Source organism: Balearica regulorum, chromosome 24 (genome assembly GCF_011004875.1).
Source record: "Balearica regulorum gibbericeps isolate bBalReg1 chromosome 24, bBalReg1.pri, whole genome shotgun sequence".
In the NCBI taxonomy this organism is placed as follows: Eukaryota; Metazoa; Chordata; class Aves; order Gruiformes; family Gruidae; genus Balearica; species Balearica regulorum.
In genome coordinates, this window is record NC_046207.1 from 1497014 (window position 1) to 1517200 (window position 20187).

Sequence of the window (20187 nt, forward strand, 5' to 3'; positions counted from 1 at the left end):
GTCTAATGCAAAGCATCCCAGCTAATGGCATGGGCTGTGTCCTGGTTTCCTGCACTGCTGCCTTTTCATTTCCTGGCTTATGCCACGTGCGTCCCCATGGGAAGGCTTCTGTAAGTGCCGGGACAAGAGGCAGAAACACGTCAGCGCAGGCAGAAGACTCGGCTCCAGTGCTGACGGCGTCCTGTGCAGGCAACTGATGTGCACCTGGGTCATTCCTGTGGGCTTGTTTGGGGTTAGGATGTGGGCACCGCATGCCCAAGGACTGCCATTTGAGAGGACGTGGCACATCTCTCTGACGGTCGCTCATTGTTGCACACAGGTGGGCTTCTGCTGGGAGGCTTTGACCCTCTTGCAACACTAACAGTGCTGACAGGATGAGTTTGCTGGGCTCATTGGCCTCATCCCCTCTCTGTGCAGACTCTGCAGGTCCTCAGGCAACACCGTGAGCATGTCTGGGGCCCGGTCCTTCCCCGGGGTACTTGACTCCTGTCCTGCCAGCGTGGTCCCCAGCATCTCCTCAGCAGAGGCCACAGCTGCTGATGTTTTCCTGGCTTTATGTGAGCGTACAGCTTTTGGCATGGCTCCGTGCAGGCGTGCATGAGCACACGTGTGTCAGTCTGTACTTGTGTGACCCTCATCACAAGGGCATGCGCAGGTCATAGCAGGGGGACTCTCTCCTGCTCCCCTGGTGTGTCCATGAGCACCGCAGAGTAGCGGGTTGCCCTTGCCAGCAGGAGTCCATCTACAGCTGAATGGTGGTGCCTTTGGCCTGGCAGAGAGGTGCTCAGAGAACTGAAATGCAGTCTCTGCCTCCTGTGCCCTCCACTTCTTGCTTTATGTACAGGGAGGAAGGCCAAGAAAGCCAAGAGCTTTGATTCAAACGCCTTTGGCGACGAAGCACCAGGAATTCCATGTCCCCCATAAAATCCTGAGTCTGAGGGCCTAGCAACTGTGTCTGTGAAGGCAGGGACACGTGATTTAGGGCAAGCCGCTGAAACCCTGCTGCTTCTTCATGAGCGACACAGGAAAAGTCCCTCTTTGTGCAGAAAGGAGCTGTTATGCACTGACCACAACCCCCCATTCCGCAGCAAGGAGGGCCCACAGCAAGCTCGCTACCTTGAACTTCAGGAGAGTAGACTTTGGCCTCTTCAGGGACCTGCTTGGTAGAGTACCATGGGACAAAGCCCTCGAGGGAAGAGAGGCCCAAGAAAGCTTGCCAATATGCATAGAATCATAGAATCATAGAATGGTTTGCGTTGGAAGGGACCTCAAAGATCACCTAGTTCCAACCCCCCCTGCTGCGGGCAGGGACACCCTTCACTAGACTACATTGCCCAAAGCCTCATGCAACCTGGCCTTAAACACTTCCAGGGATGGGGCCTCCACAACCTCCCTGGGCAACCTGTTCCAGTGCCTCACCACTCTAACAGTAAAGAATTTCTTTCTAACATCTAATCTAAATCGACCCTCCTTCAGCTTAAACCCACTACCCGTTGTCCTACCACCACACTCCCTGATAAACAGTCCCTCACCATCTTTCCTGTAGGCCCCCTTCAGGTACTGGTAAGGCGCAATTAGATCTCCCCGGAGCCTTCTTTTCTCCAGGCTGAACCAGCCCAACTCTCTCAGCCGGTCCTCCTAGGAGAGGTGCTCCAGCCCTCTGATCAGCTTTGTGGCCTCCTCTGGACTCTCTCCAACAGCTTGATGTCTCTCTTGTAGTAGGGTCCCCAGAGCTGGAGACAGTACTCCAGGTGGGGTCTCGCAAGAGCAGAGTAGAGAGGCAGAATCACCTCCCTCGACCTGCTGGTCACACTTCTTTTGATGCAGCCCAGGACACGGTTGGCTTTCTGGGCTGCAAGCGCACACTGCCGGCTCATGTTGAGCTTCTCATCAATCAACACCCCCAAGTCCTTCTTCTCAGGGCTGCTTTCAATCCATTCCCCGCCTAGCCTACAGTCGTGCTTGGGATTGCGCCGACCCACGTGCAGGACCTTGCACTTGGCCTTGTTGAACTTCATGCGGTTTGCATGGGCCCACCTCTCCAGCCTGTCAAGGTCCCTCTGGATGGCATCTCTCCCCTCCAGCGTGTCGACCACACCACACAGCTTGGTGTCGTTGGGTGCACTTGATCCCACTGTCTATGTCGCCAACAAAGATGTTAAACAGTGTCGGTCCCAGTACCGACCGCAGAGGAACGCCACCCCTCCCTGTTCTCCACTTGGACATTGAGCCGTTGACCACAGCCCTTTGAGTGCGACCATCCAGCCAATTCCTTGTCGGCCGAGTGGTCCATCCATCGAATGCGTGTCTCTCCAATTTAGAGACAAGGACTCAAGGATCACGTCCTCCAAGGTCAGGAACGATGCATCCCAACAAAGAAGAAGGCAGGTAAAAACAGCAGGAGGCCTGCATGGATCAACAAGGAGCTCCCGGACAAACTCAAACACACTGAGGATGCCTACCGAGGGTGGAAGCAAGGGCAGGTAGGCTGGGAGGAATACAGAGAAATTGTCCAAGCATACAGGGATCAGGTTAGGAAAGGCTAAAGCCCTGATAGAATTAAAACTGGCCAGGGATGTCAAGGACAAGAAGAAAACCTTACATAGGTACGTCAGTGATAAAAGGAAGACTAGGGAAAATGTGGAACCCCTCCCATATGAAATGGGAGACCTGGTTACCGGGGACATGGAGAAGACCGAGGTACTCAACAATATTTTGCCTCAGTCTTCACTGGCAAGTGCTCTAGCCACACCACCCAAGAGTCAGAAAGCAGAGGCAGGGACTGGGAGCATGAAGAACCAGCCACTGTCGGAGGAGATCAGGTTCGAGACCATCTAAGGAACCTGAAGGCGCACAAGTCCATGAGACCTGATGAGATGCCTCCGCACGTCCCGAGGGAACTCATGGATGAAGCGGCTAAACCACTCTACACCGTATTTGAGAAGCTGCGCCGGTGTGGTGAAGTTCCCACTGACTGGAAAAGGGGAAACGCAATCCCCATTTTTAAAAAGGGGAAAAAAGGAAGAGCTGGGGAACTACAGGACGGTCAGTCTCACCTGTGCCCAGCAAGATGATGGAGGAGATCCTCCTGGAATCCTCATGGAGGAGATCCTCCTTCATGCCTGACAAATTTGGTGGCCTCCTACAATGGGGTTACAGCGTTGGTGGATAAGGGAAGAACAACTGGTGCTGTACACCTGGACTTGTGCAAAACATTTGACATTGTGCCACGTGACATCCTTGGAACAGGCCCAGAGAAGTTGTGGATGGCCCATCCCTCGACATGTTCAAGGCCAGGCTGAATGGGGCTTTGGGCAACGTGGTCTAGTGGAGGGTGTCCCTGCCCATGGCAGGGGGTTTGGAACTGGATGGGCTTTGAGGTCCCTTCCAGCCCAAACCACTCCAGCATTCTAGGATATCCCCTGCAGGAAGTGTGGCCTGTGCAGGGCCCGTGCAGAAGCAGGCTGCTGGCAGAACTGTGGCCCCTGGAGGACCCACGCTGGAGCAGTCTTATCTGGAAGGACTGCAGCCTGTGGACAGGACCCACGCTGGAGCTGGTTTTGAAAGACTGCAACCTATGGGAAGTGCTCAGACTGGAGCAGGGAAAAATGTGCAGAGGAAACTGCGGCAGAAAGGACTTGTTGTGTACTGACTACAACCCCCCATGCCGCATCCCACTGCGCTGCTTGGGGGTGGAGGAAATAGAAGAGCCGTGAATGAAGGAGGGAGGTTGAGTCTGTGAAAAGGAGGAGAGGATGCAGTGAAGGTATTTGAAGGATTTTTCACTCTTTCTCACCATCCGGCTCTATTTTTCACTAGTAATAAGTTAAAGGAATCTTCCCCAAGTCAAGTCTGTTTTGCCTGTGACGGCAAATGGTAGGTAATCTCTGTGCCTTTATCTCGACCCATGATCTTTTCCACCTTACTTTCTCTTCCTCCTGTCCCATAGAGGAAGGAGAGTGAGAGAGCAGCTGGCTGGGTGTCTGGAAGCCAGCCAAGGTCCCTGTTGTTTGGCACCAACTGTGGCAATCAGAAGTGCCATGAGCGTTTATCATTTACGTGGGGGTTTTTGCTGTGCATCTGTGCCGTCAGGAGCAGTCTCTTTCTCCCACTGCTGTTCCCCTCAGAGGGTGGGGGCAATGATGTCAACTGGCCTTTGTGCTTGTGTACCTGGGAAGTAGTGGCAGGTTGACAGCCACGGGCAGAGCACAGCCCGCCAACTCTCCTGCCACAAGGCTGAAACGAACAAGGAGATCGCGAAGGCCGTGTGGGAGGAAAGCTGTGAATGGGAGCTTCTGTGCTTGCTTCTGCTCTTTCTGACTCTGCTAGCAAAGGTCCTGCATCAGAACTGATGACAGAGAAGAAACACCTGCTCCCTTGGTTGTCCCAGACCCCCCTTCACCAGCATTCCTTTCCCCAACCATCCAGCCCGCATTGCCTCTCCTTTCCAACCCATCCACGCTCAGTGTTTCATGGGTCGGTCAGTGCAGAAGATCTTGGCTGTCTTTGTAGTCCCAGGTTTCTGAGGTTCAAGCACCAAAGGCTGTTCCCCATGATTGGTCGGCTTTGGGAGAGGTGGGAGCTGGGAGGAGGGGCACAGTACAGTTCTCCTCTCTTGGCCTCCTGGTAGGAGGCCCTTCTGTGCAAGGCTGAGCTCTGGGGAAAGTGCTCTCGGTTCTCCCTTGGCACCCCTGTTTCCACGAGGCACCCAGAGATCTGCAAACAAAGATCCTCTTCCTGTCAGGGGCTGGGACTAGTAGATGCAGAGAAGAGGAGAAGGTGGTGAGAGAGCTTCTGCCTTGCAACTGTTCTTCCCCTGCACCCCAGGATGGGATTGCACTTGCCATGAGCTGCAAAGAGCGAGCGTGGGCTATTCTGATCGGCGCTCTCTCTGCAGTGCCATGGGAGGAACTGTCAGTCGCTCCTCTGTGTCGTCTTGCAGGCCCCTGCAAAAAACCTTGCTGGCTGTGGAGGAGGCAGAGATGTCGTTCTGAGCTGCAAGGGACAGGGAGTGAAGCAGGCCCACAGACAGTGTGTCCTGCCCTCCCAATCCTCTAGGAATGAGAAGGGCTCCACCGGCTCACCCGTTTGTTCCCTCCCAGCAGATCTCCTGTCTCCCTGGACAGCTGTAGAGAGCATCCAGAGAGGAAAGGACCACACAGAGCCTGAGGCTGGGATGCAGCAGGGTTTAATGAGTCCAAAGAGGGAAACAAGATGTCTCCAAGAGGAGCCCGCAGTGGAAGGATCCCCACGGGCAGCCAAGAGTCAGTGCCCCGCAGAGGGAGAGGGGCAGGCAGGTGCCCCCAAGCTGCCTTTGGCTGGCCTGATGGCCCAGGGGAGCGGAAAACGACAAAGGAAAAGGAGAGAGTGGAGGAAGGGAACGAGAGGCATTGGCCATGTTTTCAGGGAGCCCAGGCTGGCCCCTTCCAAAGGGCTGACACCCTTTGCCGGAGGAGCGGGGCATGCCCAGCCCCTCTCAAAGCAATGGCCACGATTTCCGTCCTTCAGTCTGGCATCATCTTCTGCGTTCACAGGGCTCCTGGTCTGGGCTGTCGCCAGTGGCTTTAGCAAGGGGGGCACCTTCTGCTGCCACAGTAGCGGCTGGTGATGCAGGAGAGGTCACAGCACCCAGAGCTGATGGGCACTCCGTCACGGCTGAGGATGCTGCCAACAGCAGCGGAGGTGGAGGAGCCCACGGCAGTGCTCTGTGGGAAGGAGCTGAGGATGGGGCCAGGAAGAATCACCACCACGGGGGAGGGCTGGATGACGACGGTGGAGTTCTGGCACTGCCTGACGCAGGGCTCGTTGCAGCTGTTGGCCAGCGGGGTCGGGCCGCAGGGCTGGCAGGGCTGGCACTGGTCGTAGCAGGACATGTCTCAAAGGTAGAGATGAACCTGGGAGAGAGGACAGGGGGAAGCAGAGCACAGGGGCACCTGAGGAAGAGCCTGCAACCCCACCAACAGGAAGCCAAGGCACCTGCTGGGTGGGGAGGTAGAGGCTGTGCAGGGGGGAACAAGGGCTTCTTTGCCTGAGCCCAGCGGGGCTCTTCAGATAGCAGCCAGGCCCAGGGATCCTCCTGCCTAGCCTGTGGCCAAGAAGCTACCTCAGCCCAGCCCCAGCCTATCTCCATGGCAGACCGTCTCTCCTCTGCTCTCTCCCGTGATCACGATCGCAGAGCACTAACATAAGACCAAGGAGCAGGTATCCCCTGGGATGTCCTGGAAGGCAAGAGTCCATCCTAGAGGAGGAGGCGGAGGAGAAAAGGGGGTTCCAACTCACCTGTTTCCCAAGGAGAAGGAGGTAACGGAAGTGGTTGAGAGAGCGACCAGTTGGTCTGGCTTTTATACTGGCCTCTAGACTGCCTGAGGCCCAAAGGCAGTGCTGCATAAGCTACAATTTTCCTGCCTGCTCCTAATGAACGGAAACATCCCAGGGATGTGTTGCTGTTTCCCTCTATGCTGCCTTTGCATTTCCTGGTTATGTCATGCCCATTCCCGCACGGATGCTTCTGATGAGTGCTGGGATGAGAGGCCCCCGCATTTCCGGCATAAGCGGGCCTCAAAGTGGGCAGAAGACATGGACTAAGTGCCAGAGGGGTCCAGTGGAGGCAGATGATGTCTGCCTGGGGCACTCTGGTGGGTTTCTTTTTTCATCCTGCTGACAGGAAGAGCCCCAGTGCTCCCACCCCTGCAATCCTTGGCTTGTCCCCCAAGGGCTCCTGTGAGTATGTGCCCTGTGCTCCTCTTTCCTTCCCTCATGGCTCACGCCAACAGTCAGTGGCTGTGTCTTCCCGGGCAGGCAGGCTGCACTTCAACTTTTCAACTCGCTTGTACCTTAAGCTGCCCTCAGGAGGAAGTTGCCAACCTCTTTGGGGCTGACAGCCTTGAGGGTTCATCGATTGTGGGGAGAGGCCCAAATGCCCTCCAGCTCCCAAATCTAGGGAAATACTCTGAAAGCCAGAGGATCAGAATTGTTGAGGTGGAAAGGCACCTCTGGAGATCACCTAGTCCCATGCCCCTGCTCAAGCAGGCTCAGTTAGACCGTGTTGTCTACAACTACGTCCAGACAGGTTTTGTCTGTCTCCACAGAGGAAGACTCCATGACTTCTCTGAACAACCTGTTCCGGTGTTTGACATCCCTCACAGCAAAAAGTTTTTTCTTTGCGTTCAGATGGAATGTTATTTGTTTTAATTTTTGCCCGTTGCCCCTCATCCTGCCAGTGGGCACTACTGAGAAGAGTCTGGCCGCATAAACAAAACAAAGGGTCTCCGCTTCATGGTGCCCCTGGAGCAGGGGATGCACTCTGCTGTCCTTTGATGACCTGCTGCCTGGGAAGGAAGGGAAACCAACAGTAATGGTGGAAAGCTTGGGATGGCAGACTGAAGGCATCAGGGAGGCATCAGGGAGGAATCTGACTGGCACTTCAGCTTTTCAACTCTCTTTTACCTTAATCTGTCGTCAGGAGGAAGCTGCCAACCTCTTTGGCCTCCTCCTCTCCGTGGACGCTCTCTGTCCAGACTTAACAGAGTCTCTGTTAAGACTTGTCTTAACAATGTTGCCTGTGCATCTGTCCTGCTTAGATTGCCCCATCCCTGCTCTGGCAGGGAGGTCCCCAGCAGTTCCTCAGTCACACTCCCAGCCCCTCGTTGTCTATGGGGACACAGACAGGGACACAGCGCTCAGGTCTCACTGGACCTCGAACCCTGGCCAACTCTTTGCATGCTGCCTCCAGGCAGCCTCGAGGGGCTGAGCTGTTTCCCGGGGTCATGACTCATGTAAAAGCTTTGAGGTTACAGGGGACAATAAATGTGGTAGTGGTGTTTCCAGGAAAGTAAGCGTCCTGGGAAAGGGAGACTGGGGGCAGCCTGGAAAGACTGACAACAGCCAACTGGACCTGTCAGGAATCACGTTAGAGCAGTCAGAGCATGCGGCTGCAGCTTCTCCAGATGGAAGACTTCATTGGGCAAATGCCAAATCATTTTGCAAGGATGCTTGCTTTTAAGGAAAAGCTTTTCAGAGCAGAACCCGTGGCGGTTTCCCCTGTGTGGTGATGCCAGGTGATGTGGGAGTTCCCCTCGCCTTCCCCAGACCATGGGGCCCTGAAGCTAAGTCTCCTGCATCTCATCCAAGGCCAAAAGGTTGGGAACAGCTTTTCCCAGGCACTCCCTCCGGATGGCATCCCTTCCCCCCACCGTGTCGACTGCACCGCACAGCTTGGTGTCGTTGGCAAACTTGCTGAGCAGGCACTCGATCCCACTGCCCATGCCGTCGACAAAGATGTTAAACAGCGCCGGTCCCAGTACCGACCCCTGAGGAACGCCACTCCTCACTGATCTCCACTTGGACATTGAGCCGTGACCACAACTCTTCGAGTGCGACCGTCCAGCCAATTCCTTATCTACCGAGTGGTCCATCCGTGGAATCCATGTCTCTCCAATTTAGTGACAAGGATGTAATGCGGGACAGTGTCAAATGCTTTGCACAAGTCCAGGTAGATGACGTCTGTCACGCAGATCGATCCCTCAGTACCTCAAAATTGACCTTCCCTCTCTTTGTTGCATTTAGAGTGGTGCCTTTAACTTCTAAATTACACTTTTCTCTAGACTGCAAGAAGCTGTAGGATTTAGGGCCTGGTGACGCAAACTCCACAATGTGCTCGTCTGGCAGACATTAGCCCATCAACTCACTGAGCAGGGGTGTCCCAGTCCCCTGGATGACTCACGGATATCACAGAGACTGTGTCAAGATAAAGACAATGGTCTTGCAGGGCACCTGCGAGATCATAAAGCTCTAGGTGTGCATATGCTGTTTTGAAGCAAGCTACGGAAATGTTGGTATTGTACCCCAGGGTACGTGTGCTCAATGGAAGCACACAGTGGACTGCTGCTTCCTCTGCCCCAGCTGTGTTTGAGGGAGGGAAAGAGAAAGACACAGCATGTCCTCACGCAAGGAAAGCCCTTGGGTGACCAGCCAGGAAATGAATAGGTAGTGTTGGGGAAAACAACCACCCAGCCCATGTCATTAGCTGAGATGACTTCCGTTCATCACGAGCACCTTAGAAGATTGCCACTTCCGCAGAAGCTACCTCTGGGCCTGGGGCAGGTCAGGGCCACCATAAAAGCCAGCGCAACTCCTCGCTCTCTCATCCACTTCTCTTGCCTCCTTCTCCTTGGGAAGCAGGTGAGTCTGAAGCCCTTTCCCCACGTCCTTCTTCTGGTCATGCAGAAGCGTGCTCCTCCATCCTGTGCTGGCTTGTGGCGCTGCTTGTCATGGGAGGGGGGAGAAGGGGGAAAGCGAGTGTCTGGGACTTGCCTGAGGAGGCTCTTCTTTTAAGAGATAGTCATCAGGCACCTTGGGGCTGGTGGCACTTTGCACTACCATGTCCGGATGAGGCCAAGAAACCCTTCTCCCTCGCTGCAGGTGCCTTTCACATGCTCACAGTGGGGTGTTGGACTCAGGACAAACTGCTCCTCACGTGTACCTGTGCTCTGATTAGTCTCTACCCTCTCTCCCAGGTGTAGCTCTGCCCAGAGACATGTCCTGCTACAACCAGTGCCAGCCCTGCCAGCCCTGCGGCCCGACCCCGCTGGCCAACAGCTGCAACGAGCCCTGCGTCAGGCAGTGCCAGAACTCCACCGTCGTCATTGAGCCGCCTGCTGTGGTGGTGACCCTGCCCGGCCCCATCCTCAGCTCCTTCCCACAGAACACCGTTGTGGGCTCCTCCACCTCCGCTGCTGTTGGCAGCATCCTCAGCTGTGACGGAGTGCCCATCAACTCTGGGTGCTGTGACCTCTCCTGCATCACCAGCCGCTACTGTGGCAGCAGAAGGTGCCCCCCTTGCTAAAGCCACTGGTGACAGCTTGGACAAGCACCCCCAGGAATCCAGACCTAGATTCTCAACTGAGAGCAGAGCTCCTGGCCATTGATTTCAGAGAGGCTGAGCATCCAGTGCTGCCCTTCACAGGAGGGCAGCTGGGGCTCTCTGGAAACATGGCCAAAGTCTAACTCCATGGCCTTCCACCCTCTTCCATCTCTGTCTTGTCTTCTGCTCTTCTGGGCCGCAAAACCCCCGGAGACAACCTGAGGCATCTGCTGACCCCTCTCAGGACAGGCAGATGGATGCCTTGAGGGATCTCCACCGTGGGCAATGGGCACAGACTTTCTGCAGCTGCTGGTGCTCTCCCTGCACTGGCAGCCTCCTCTAGAATTGACCTTGTTTCCCACTTCAGAGTCATTAAAGTTTTCCGCATCACATCCTCTGCCTCCACGTAATCCTTTTTTGGTGTCCTTGTCTCGTGTTTCCAAGGAAGAAAGGCATTGCCTTGGGTGGTGGGGGGTAAGGTGCGGGCACGAGCAGACCTTTCATCATTCCCAGAGGAAGGGGAGGGTGGGACAGAGGGTAATGGGTCCCTTCCAGTCACTGTTCCTTGGAGCTAAGGAAGACATACTCAGCTGCTCCTAAGCCTGTAGCAATCGGTCCCTGCATTCTGGCATCAGGCGTTTGACACGGTCCCCCACAACATGCCTCCGTCTAAATTGGAGAGAGATGAGTTTGATGGGTGGACTGTTCAGTGGATGAGGAACTGGTTGTATGATCACCTCCAGAGGGTAGTGGTCAACGGCTCAATGCCCAGATGGAGATCAGTGACAACTGGTGCCCCTCCGGAGTCCGTACAGGGACCAGTACTGTTTAATACCTGCATCGATGACATAGACAGTGGGATCGAGTGCACCCTCAGCAAGTTCACAGATGTCACCAAGCTTTGTGGTACAGTTGACATGCTCGAGGGACAGGATGCCATCCAGAGGAACCCTGACAAGCTCAAGGATTGGGCCCATGTGAAGCTCCGGAACTTCAACAAGGCCAAGTGCAAGGTCCTGCCCCTGGGTCGGGGCAGCTTCCGGTATCAATACAGGCTGGGGGATGAAGGGCTTGAGAGCAGTCCTGCTGAGAAGGACTTGGGGGTACTGGTGGAGGAAAAGCTGGACATACGCTGCAACACACACTTGCAGCCCAGAAGGCCAGCCATATCCTGGGCTGCATCAAAAGAAGTGTGGCCAGCTGGTTGAGGGAGGTGATTTTCCCCCTCTACTCCGCTCTGGTGAGACCCCACCCGGAGTACTGCGTCCAGCTCTGGAGTCCTCAGCACAGGAAAGACATGAACCTGTGGAAGTGGGTCCAGAGGAGGGCCACAGAATTGATCAGATGGATGGAACACCTCTCCATCCATTGGGGTTGCTCAGCCTGGAGAAGAGAAGGCTCTGGGGAGACCTTATTGCAGCCTTTCAGTACAGAAAGGGGCTCTATAAGAAGGTTGGAGACAATCTTTTTAGCAGGGCCTGTAGCGATAGGACAAGGGGTAGTGGTTTTAAACTACAAGAGAGTAGATTCAGACCAGCTATAAGGGAGACATTTTTTACAATGAGGGTGGCGAACACTGGAACAGGCTGCCCAGAGAGGTGGTAGATGCCCCACTCTTGGACACATTCAAGGTCAGGCTGGACTGGGCTCTGAGCAATCTGACCTAGTTGAAGATGTCCCTGCTTATTGCAGAGGGGGTGGACTAGATGACCTTTAAAGGTCCCTTCCAACCCAAACTATTCCACGATCCTATGTTTCCATGATTTTACGGTTCAATGGTTTCTATGATCTCTGCTGAGATAACAGCCCCATAGCCTTACAGCACATTCCGCAGTGAGGAACCTGGTGCTGCTGGAGGTTTTGACTGGTCAGCAGCTCACAAGCTTGTGCAGAAGGGAGTTCCTCGTGCTCTGGATAGCAGCTCTGAGCTGGGAACAGAAGCTCAGTCGGAAGATGGCCCCAAAGGGTGCAGGAGTGGGCGTGGAAACAGCTTGTACAACAGTCCCCAAACCTTCTTCTCCTCATCCTCCCACCTGTTCCCAGAAGGACAGGGCATGGTCTGCGCATGAGGGCAAGGACAGCAAGGGCAGGTCACCAATAAACCCTCCACCCCTCCCCCCCGCCCCCAACAGTTCCTTCCACAGTCCAGCAGTCGCACGGATATGCAGAGCTAAGGCGACTCACAGATTGATGTAGGAATGAGCTTGGCCAGACTACACGCTAGGGCCCTCACTCCAGATAAAGCATGACAGGTTCCTCTTAGATTGGCTGCCCCGGCTGAAGTTACAGGAGGTTGGAAGACAAGATACTGAAATCAATCCAATTTTGAAAGCGCTCCCTCTCCAGACAAGAGCAACCCAGTTTGTATTGGTGAGACTCAGTGTGCCAGCTATTGTTAATTGTGATTGTGATTGTGATGAACAGAATCTACAGGAAGTCCACAAGAAGCTGGGAGGGGGCACAGCCGGGGCAGCTGACCCAAACTGGCCAAAGGGATACTCCATACCATATGCTGTCATGCTCAGCATATGGGCTAGGGGGAGTTGGCTGTGGATGGCCGCAGCTCAGGAACTAGCTGGGGATTGGTCAGCAGTTGGTGAGAAACTGTGGTGGGCCTGACTTATTTTGTATATTATTATTTTGATCCATTATTGTTATTGTTATTACTGTTGTTGTTAATGTTGTTGTTGTCACCATTCTTCTTCTTCTTCTTATTGTTATCATCAACATTTTCCTTTTCTGTCCCATTAAATTGATTATACCTTAACCCAGAAGCTTTACTTTTTTTCGTTTTTCTCCCATCCCACTGTGGGGAGAGTGAGCTAACGGCCGTGTGGTTGTTTTAGCTGCCTGCCGGCTTAAATCACAACACAGCATATGCCCCGCTTGGCTGAGGCCTGTCCCTGTGCACAGAGGAGCTCCCCAAACAGTTTGGTGAAGCCTGATGTGTGCGCCCATGTGTTCCTGATCCTGCCAGGCTGAAAACACCAATGTCTGATGAACGTTTGTCCTTTGCAGACCTACAAGGATTCAAAAGGATGATTGCAAGTTCAGCGAGAGGTCAGATCATCCCACACTTGTGGATTCAGCCTCCACAATCGCCTGAGTGAAAATAGATCTGCTGCAAGATGGACTTTCGATTGAATGCCATCCTATAGTTCGACCGAACTGAGTAGAGTGGGGGAAACTGTGACGGGGGTTGTCAAATGCACCGTGAAACCTTGGTTCATCTCTCGTGCTCCTCCTCACTCATGGATTTCAACTTTCTTGAGGATTGGGGGATCCAGTTCTTGCTCAAGCTGCGCGTCAGCACCGTTATCTTCTCAAGAAATGCCTCCTCTGGAAAGGTCCACTCTGATGAGGTTTGGAGGAAAACTCAGAGAACAAATGAAGGGTTTTGGTTACTTTTCAGAGAAAGTCCCCTTTTTGCAAGGGACTGACTGCTAGGCTCAGATGAGTCTCTGACTGGTTCCTTCCAGCCCTTGGTGCTGTGCGGAGCACACAGATGAGAATGCACAAGCGCCCTCTGCACAGCCCATGGCAAATAATCTCCTGCCCTAGAGTGTGCAGGGAAACCACTTCCGGGGCAGGGGTTCTTCTACCACCTTCTCCTTCCTCTCAAGCCACTGACACTGCCTCCTTCTGGAAGAGAATATAATGGCCTGCAGATCTCCAAGTGCACTGAGGAAATAGTGCTGCAAGAGAAGAGCTCCCTTTCCCCCAAGCTCAGCCTGGCACAGATGCATCCCCTCCCTCCCCTGCGTTGTGGCACTAGCCAAGGAAGCTCCCTGCACCAGGGTGTCTTGCACAGCACAGAGGTACAATGGATGGGAACAGCAAAGTAGTGAGTGTCTTTGGGCAGGAGCTCTGAGACCTCAATTCAGTGTGGATCCCATAGCACAATAATGCCAAGGTAAAAAAAACCAACAACAAAACCAATCAGTTAAAAAAAAAGCTTCTAACATCTAAATAGAATTTCCCAGGTTCCAAATCGTGCCCATTGCCTCTCGTCCTTCCCCTGTGCGCTTTGGAAAGAGCCTGCCTCCATCTTTTCCACATCCTCAGGGCACATAGACAGATCTCCCTTGAGCCTTCTTTTCCTAGGGCCCTGTTCCCTCAGGCTCTCCTGGTACATCATGTCCTCAAGCCCCCGGACTGCCTTGGGGGCTTCTGCTGCACTCGCTCCCGCATGTCAATATCTTTCCTATATACTGAGGAGCCCCAAAGTGAACACCGGACCCCGGGCATGGTCTCATGAGTGACAAACAGAGGAGAAGGATCACTTCCCTGGGTCTGCTGGCTACACTTTTGCTAAGACATCTCAGAGTGCAGTGGGTCTGCTTTGCCACAAGGGCACAATGCTGACTCACCTTCAGCCACTGGCCACCAGGCATCCCCTGCCTTCCCAGGTACCTACAGAATGCTCTAAGCTACATCAAGAAGCTGAAAGGTGCCTGTCCCCAGAGGAACTGGTAGCTCCTGACTCAGGCCTTTGGAGGAAGATCCCATGGCGAGCAGTCTCCTTTTCTTTGAAGACCAGGGAAGAGGCAACAATGGGCCAGCAATTTTGTCTACGGACCTGGGGTAAGGTCTGGGCAAGGTGAGCCATTCATGGCATGAGGCTGTGCCAGAAGTCATGCCGACGAGCATGTAAAGAACTCTTCCCTAAGCTCCCTGCAGCCACAGAGTGCTTCCAGCTCTCCAACCCCGACTGTGATCAAAGAAACACAGAAATGGAGAGTACGTTAACTCAGCAGGTTATTTCATGTGTTCTGCCTGCACTTCTCAGTGACTGCTTCGAGTCCACAGCAGCAATATTGAGTATCATAGAATCATAGAAAGGTTTGTGTTGGAAGGGACCTTAAAGATCAGCTGGTTCCAACCCCCTGCCATGGGCGGGGACAGCCTCCACTAGACCACGTTGCCCAAAGCCCCATCCAACCTGCCCTTGAACACTTCTGGGGATCCAGGGGCAGACGCAGCTTCTCTGGGCAACCTGTGCCAGTGCCTCACCACCCTCACAGGGAAGAATTTCTTCCTAACGTCTAATCTAAATCTACCCTCCTTCAGTTTAAAGCCCTTACCCCTTGTCCTATCACTACATGCCCTCGTAAAATATATTAGAAGATAACAAAGAAGTGTTTGGACTAATGACTATAAATGCCTATAAAACCTAGAGGCAGGGATAGATGATGGGACCGCGTGGCCCACACAGTGACGGATCCTGGGCTTCCAGGAGTCATGAGCAGGGTGTCTGCAGGCCTTCCACCAAATTCTGTATCTTTAAGAGAAAGTGTGGTCTGAACAGTGATGGAGTCTGACAACACATAATCCAAATTTTATTGAGGCAATAAAACAGATAATCAACAACATGCCTATATGGTGACCCGATCACTGGTAGTAAACACATAAGCAATGCTATGGCTGTGGCGGACTGTCAGGGATACTGAATGTCCAAGTCACCTGACAGCAACAGTAAATCTCACAAATATTTCTTGAATGTGGGCAAGAGTTCCACAGTCCCTTGGCTCCACCAAGGGTAGCGTGACTTGAGAGAATACCTTACATGGATAATGTGGGCCACATCCTGCCTATGCTGCCAATGCTGGTGAAGCACAGGGTGTCAGTAGGCACTATGTTAGAAAGATAGGGTAGGGTAGGGTAGCGTAGGATAGGATAGGATAGGATAGGGTAGGGTAGGGTAGGGTAGGGTAGGGTATTTTTCTGGCAGGGACCTACGACGATCATCTAGTCCAACTGCCTGACCACTTTAGGGCTGACCAAAAGTTAAATCATGGTATTAAAGGCATTGTCCTAATTGGGAACTGTAGCGCACAGACCATCTGTGCATGACCTATATAAGCTAGAAACTTATTTTTACACTGCCTGACTGTGTATCCAGCTATCCCTCACTTTATCAGCTCACTCATTCCGCTCATTGTCCACCTCACTTTCTATAATCTAGAAAACGCTGATCCATGTCTCTGTACAATCTTATATTGCAGGCTCATGTCAATCCTGATACGTAAGTCTGCCAGATCATACTGCTTTCAACAGCATCTCACAAGGGTCTGAGTTTTTTCCATATCAACTAATGACCTGTAGTTTCTCATTCAGAGGAAGACATAAACTTTCCTGCTTCTCATTCTGCTTGTGCTTCTTACCAAATATTTTTATAATATGCCACATTATCCGCCAATGCCTGGTACTTCAGCATTTCATTTTTTCTAGCACTGAACTAGCTTTCTTTGTATGGCTTAGAGGACTTTGTCAATTCCTATATATGTATACCTCTTTTTCACAGAATGATAGAATCATAGGATGGTTTGGGTTGGAAGGCACCTTTAAATACCACCTTGTCCAAACGCTCTGCCATGAGTAGGGACATCTTTCGTTACATCAGTTGCTCAAAGCTCCATCCAACCTGATTTTGGTTTAGTCAATATTTCTAGAAGAGAAGGTCCATATGGTCTCTACTTCTTTCTTCCTCTAAACATCTGTGTAAGAAGAATACATCAAAAGGAACTTGCAGACATGAAAAAAAGTGTGGAGTCTGAGTGCTCCTTTTAGGCCCAATCATTCTTACATGAAAAATATGTCGGCTCTCAACAGAACAAGTCAAGTTTGCAGGGCTCGGAGCAGATGGGGCTCTTCCTACCAGCAGGAAGAGCACTGAGGCATGCTTGTCCCGGAAATGCGGGGGCCTCTCATCCCAGCACTCATCAGAAGCATCCGTGCGGGAATGGGCATGACATAACCAGGAAATGCAAAGGCAGCATAGAGGGAAACAGCAACACATCCCTGGGATGTTTCCGTTCATTAGGAGCAGGCAGGAAAATTGTAGCTTATGCAGCACTGCCTTTGGGCCTCAGGCAGTCTAGAGGCCAGTATAAAAGCCAGACCAACTGGTCGCTCTCTCAACCACTTCCGTCACCTCCTTCTCCTTGGGAAACAGGTGAGTTGGAACCCCCTTTTCTCCTCCGCCTCCTCCTCTAGGATGGACTCTTGCCTTCCAGGACATCCCAGGGGATTCCTGCTCCTTGGTCTTATGTTAGTGCTCTGCGATTGTGATCACGGGAGAGAGCAGAGGAGAGACGGTCTGCCATGGAGATAGGCTGGGGCTGGGCTGAGGTAGCTTCTTGGCCACAGGCTAGGCAGGAGGATCCCTGGGCCTGGCTGCTATCTGAAGAGCCCCGCTGGGCTCAGGCAAAGAAGCCCTTGTTCCTCCCTGCACAGCCTCTACCTCCCCACCCAGCAGGTGCCTTGGCTTCCTGTTGGTGGGGTTGCAGGCTCTTCCTCAGGTGCCCCTGTGCTCTGCTTCCCCCTGTCCCCTCTCCCAGGTTCATCTCTACCTTTGAGACATGTCCTGCTATGACCAGTGCCAGCCCTGCCAGCCCTGCGGCCCGACCCCGCTGGCCAACAGCTGCAACGAGCCCTGTGTCAGGCAGTGCCAGAACTCCACCGTCGTCATCCAGCCCTCCCCCGTGGTGGTGATTCTTCCTGGCCCCATCCTCAGCTCCTTCCCACAGAGCACTGCCGTGGGCTCCTCCACCTCTGCTGCTGTTGGCAGCATCCTCAGCCGTGACGGAGTGCCCATCAGCTCTGGGTGCTGTGACCTCTCCTGCATCACCAGCCGCTACTGTGGCAGCAGAAGGTGCCCCCCTTGCTAAAGCCACTGGCGACAGCCCAGACCAGGAGCCCTGTGAACGCAGAAGATGATGCCAGACTGAAGGACGGAAATTGTGGCCATTGCTTTGAGAGGGGCTGGGCATGCCCCGCTCCTCCGGCAAAGGGTGTCAGCCCTTTGGAAGGGGCCAGCCTGGGCTCCCTGAAAACATGGCCAATGCCTCTCGTTCCCTTCCTCCACTCTCTCCTTTTCCTTTGTCGTTTTCCACTCCCCTGGGCCATCAGGCCAGCCAAAGGCAGCTTGGGGGCACCTGCCTGCCCCTCTCCCTCTGCGGGGCACTGACTCTTGGCTGCCCGTGGGGATCCTTCCACTGCGGGCTCCTCTTGGAGACATCTTGTTTCCCTCTTTGGACTCATTAAACCCTGCTGCATCCCAGCCTCAGGCTCTGTGTGGTCCTTTCCTCTCTGGATGCTCTCTACAGCTGTCCAGGGAGACAGGAGATCTGCTGGGAGGGAACAAACGGGTGAGCCGGTGGAGCCCTTCTCATTCCTAGAGGATTGGGAGGGCAGGACACACTGTCTGTGGGCCTGCTTCACTCCCTGTCCCTTGCAGCTCAGAACGACATCTCTGCCTCCTCCACAGCCAGCAAGGTTTTTTGCAGGGGCCTGCAAGACGACACAGAGGAGCGACTGACAGTTCCTCCCATGGCACTGCAGAGAGAGCGCCGATCAGAATAGCCCACGCTCGCTCTTTGCAGCTCATGGCAAGTGCAATCCCATCCTGGGGTGCAGGGGAAGAACAGTTGCAAGGCAGAAGCTCTCTCACCACCTTCTCCTCTTCTCTGCATCTACTAGTCCCAGCCCCTGACAGGAAGAGGATCTTTGTTTGCAGATCTCTGGGTGCCTCGTGGAAACAGGGGTGCCAAGGGAGAACCGAGAGCGCTTTCCCCAGAGCTCAGCCTTGCACAGAAGGGCCTCCTACCAGGAGGCCAAGAGAGGAGAACTGTACTGTGCCCCTCCTCCCAGCTCCCACCTCTCCCAAAGCCGACCAATCATGGGGAACAGCCTTTGGTGCTTGAACCTCAGAAACCTGGGACTACAAAGACAGCCAAGATCTTCTGCACTGACCGACCCATGAAACACTGAGCGTGGATGGGTTGGAAAGGAGAGGCAATGCGGGCTGGATGGTTGGGGAAAGGAATGCAGGTGAAGGGGGGTCTGGGACAACCAAGGGAGCAGGTGTTTCTTCTCTGTCATCAGTTCTGATGCAGGACCTTTGCTAGCAGAGTCAGAAAGAGCAGAAGCAAGCACAGAAGCTCCCATTCACAGCTTTCCTCCCACACGGCCTTCGCGATCTCCTTGTTCGTTTCAGCCTTGTGGCAGGAGAGTTGGCGGGCTGTGCTCTGCCTGTGGCTGTCAACCTGCCACTACTTCCCAGGTACACAAGCACAAAGGCCAGTTGACATCATTGCCCCCACCCTCTGAGGGGAACAGCAGTGGGAGAAAGAGACTGCTCCTGACGGCACAGATGCACAGCAAAAACCCCCACGTAAATGATAAACGCTCATGGCACTTCTGATTGCCACAGTTGGTGCCAAACAACAGGGACCTTGGCTGGCTTCCAGACACCCAGCCAGCTGCTCTCTCACTCTCCTTCCTCTATGGGACAGGAGGAAGAGAAAGTAAGGTGGAAAAGATCATGGGTCGAGATAAAGGCACAGAGATTACCTACCATTTGCCGTCACAGGCAAAACAGACTTGACTTGGGGAAGATTCCTTTAACTTATTACTAGTGAAAAATAGAGCCGGATGGTGAGAAAGAGTGAAAAATCCTTCAAATACCTTCACTGCATCCTCTCCTCCTTTTCACAGACTCAACCTCCCTCCTTCATTCACGGCTCTTCTATTTCCTCCACCCCCAAGCAGCGCAGTGGGATGCGGCATGGGGGGTTGTAGTCAGTACACAACAAGTCCTTTCTGCCGCAGTTTCCTCTGCACATTTTTCCCTGCTCCAGTCTGAGCACTTCCCATAGGTTGCAGTCTTTCAAAACCAGCTCCAGCGTGGGTCCTGTCCACAGGCTGCAGTCCTTCCAGATAAGACTGCTCCAGCGTGGGTCCTCCAGGGGCCACAGTTCTGCCAGCAGCCTGCTTCTGCACGGGCCCTGCACAGGCCACACTTCCTGCAGGGGATATCCTAGAATGCTGGAGTGGTTTGGGCTGGAAGGGACCTCAAAGCCCATCCAGTTCCAAACCCCCTGCCATGGGCAGGGACACCCTCCACTAGACCACGTTGCCCAAAGCCCCATCCAGCCTGGCCTTGAACATGTCGAGGGATGGGCCATCCACAACTTCTCTGGGCCTGTTCCGAGGATGTCACGTGGCACAATGTCAAATGTTTTGCACAAGTCCAGGTGTACAGCACCAGTTGTTCTTCCCTTATCCACCCACGCTGTAACCCCATTGTAGGAGGCCACCAAATTTGTCAGGCATGAAGGAGGATCTCCTCCATGAGGATTCCAGGAGGATCTCCTCCATCATCTTGCTGGGCACAGGTGAGACTGACCGTCCTGTAGTTCCCCAGCTCTTCCTTTTTTCCCCTTTTTAAAAATGGGGATTGCGTTTCCCCTTTTCCAGTCAGTGAGAACTTCACCACTCCAGCACAGCTTCTCAAATACGGTGTAGAGTGGCTTAGCCGCTTC

The 20187-nt window shown here is 53.7% G+C and overlaps 1 protein-coding gene across 1 annotated transcript; it reads left to right on the top strand.

Moving 5' to 3' along the window:
• Positions 1 to 9144: 9144 nt before the first annotated feature.
• Positions 9145 to 9844, top strand: LOC142605007 (feather keratin Cos2-3-like). Its single transcript, XM_075775022.1, has 2 exons — positions 9145 to 9184; positions 9516 to 9844. Exon 2 carries the CDS (start codon positions 9536 to 9538, stop codon positions 9842 to 9844), a length of 309 nt encoding a protein of 102 aa, XP_075631137.1. The 5' UTR covers positions 9145 to 9184; positions 9516 to 9535.
• The last annotated feature ends 10343 nt before the right edge of the window (positions 9845 to 20187 follow it).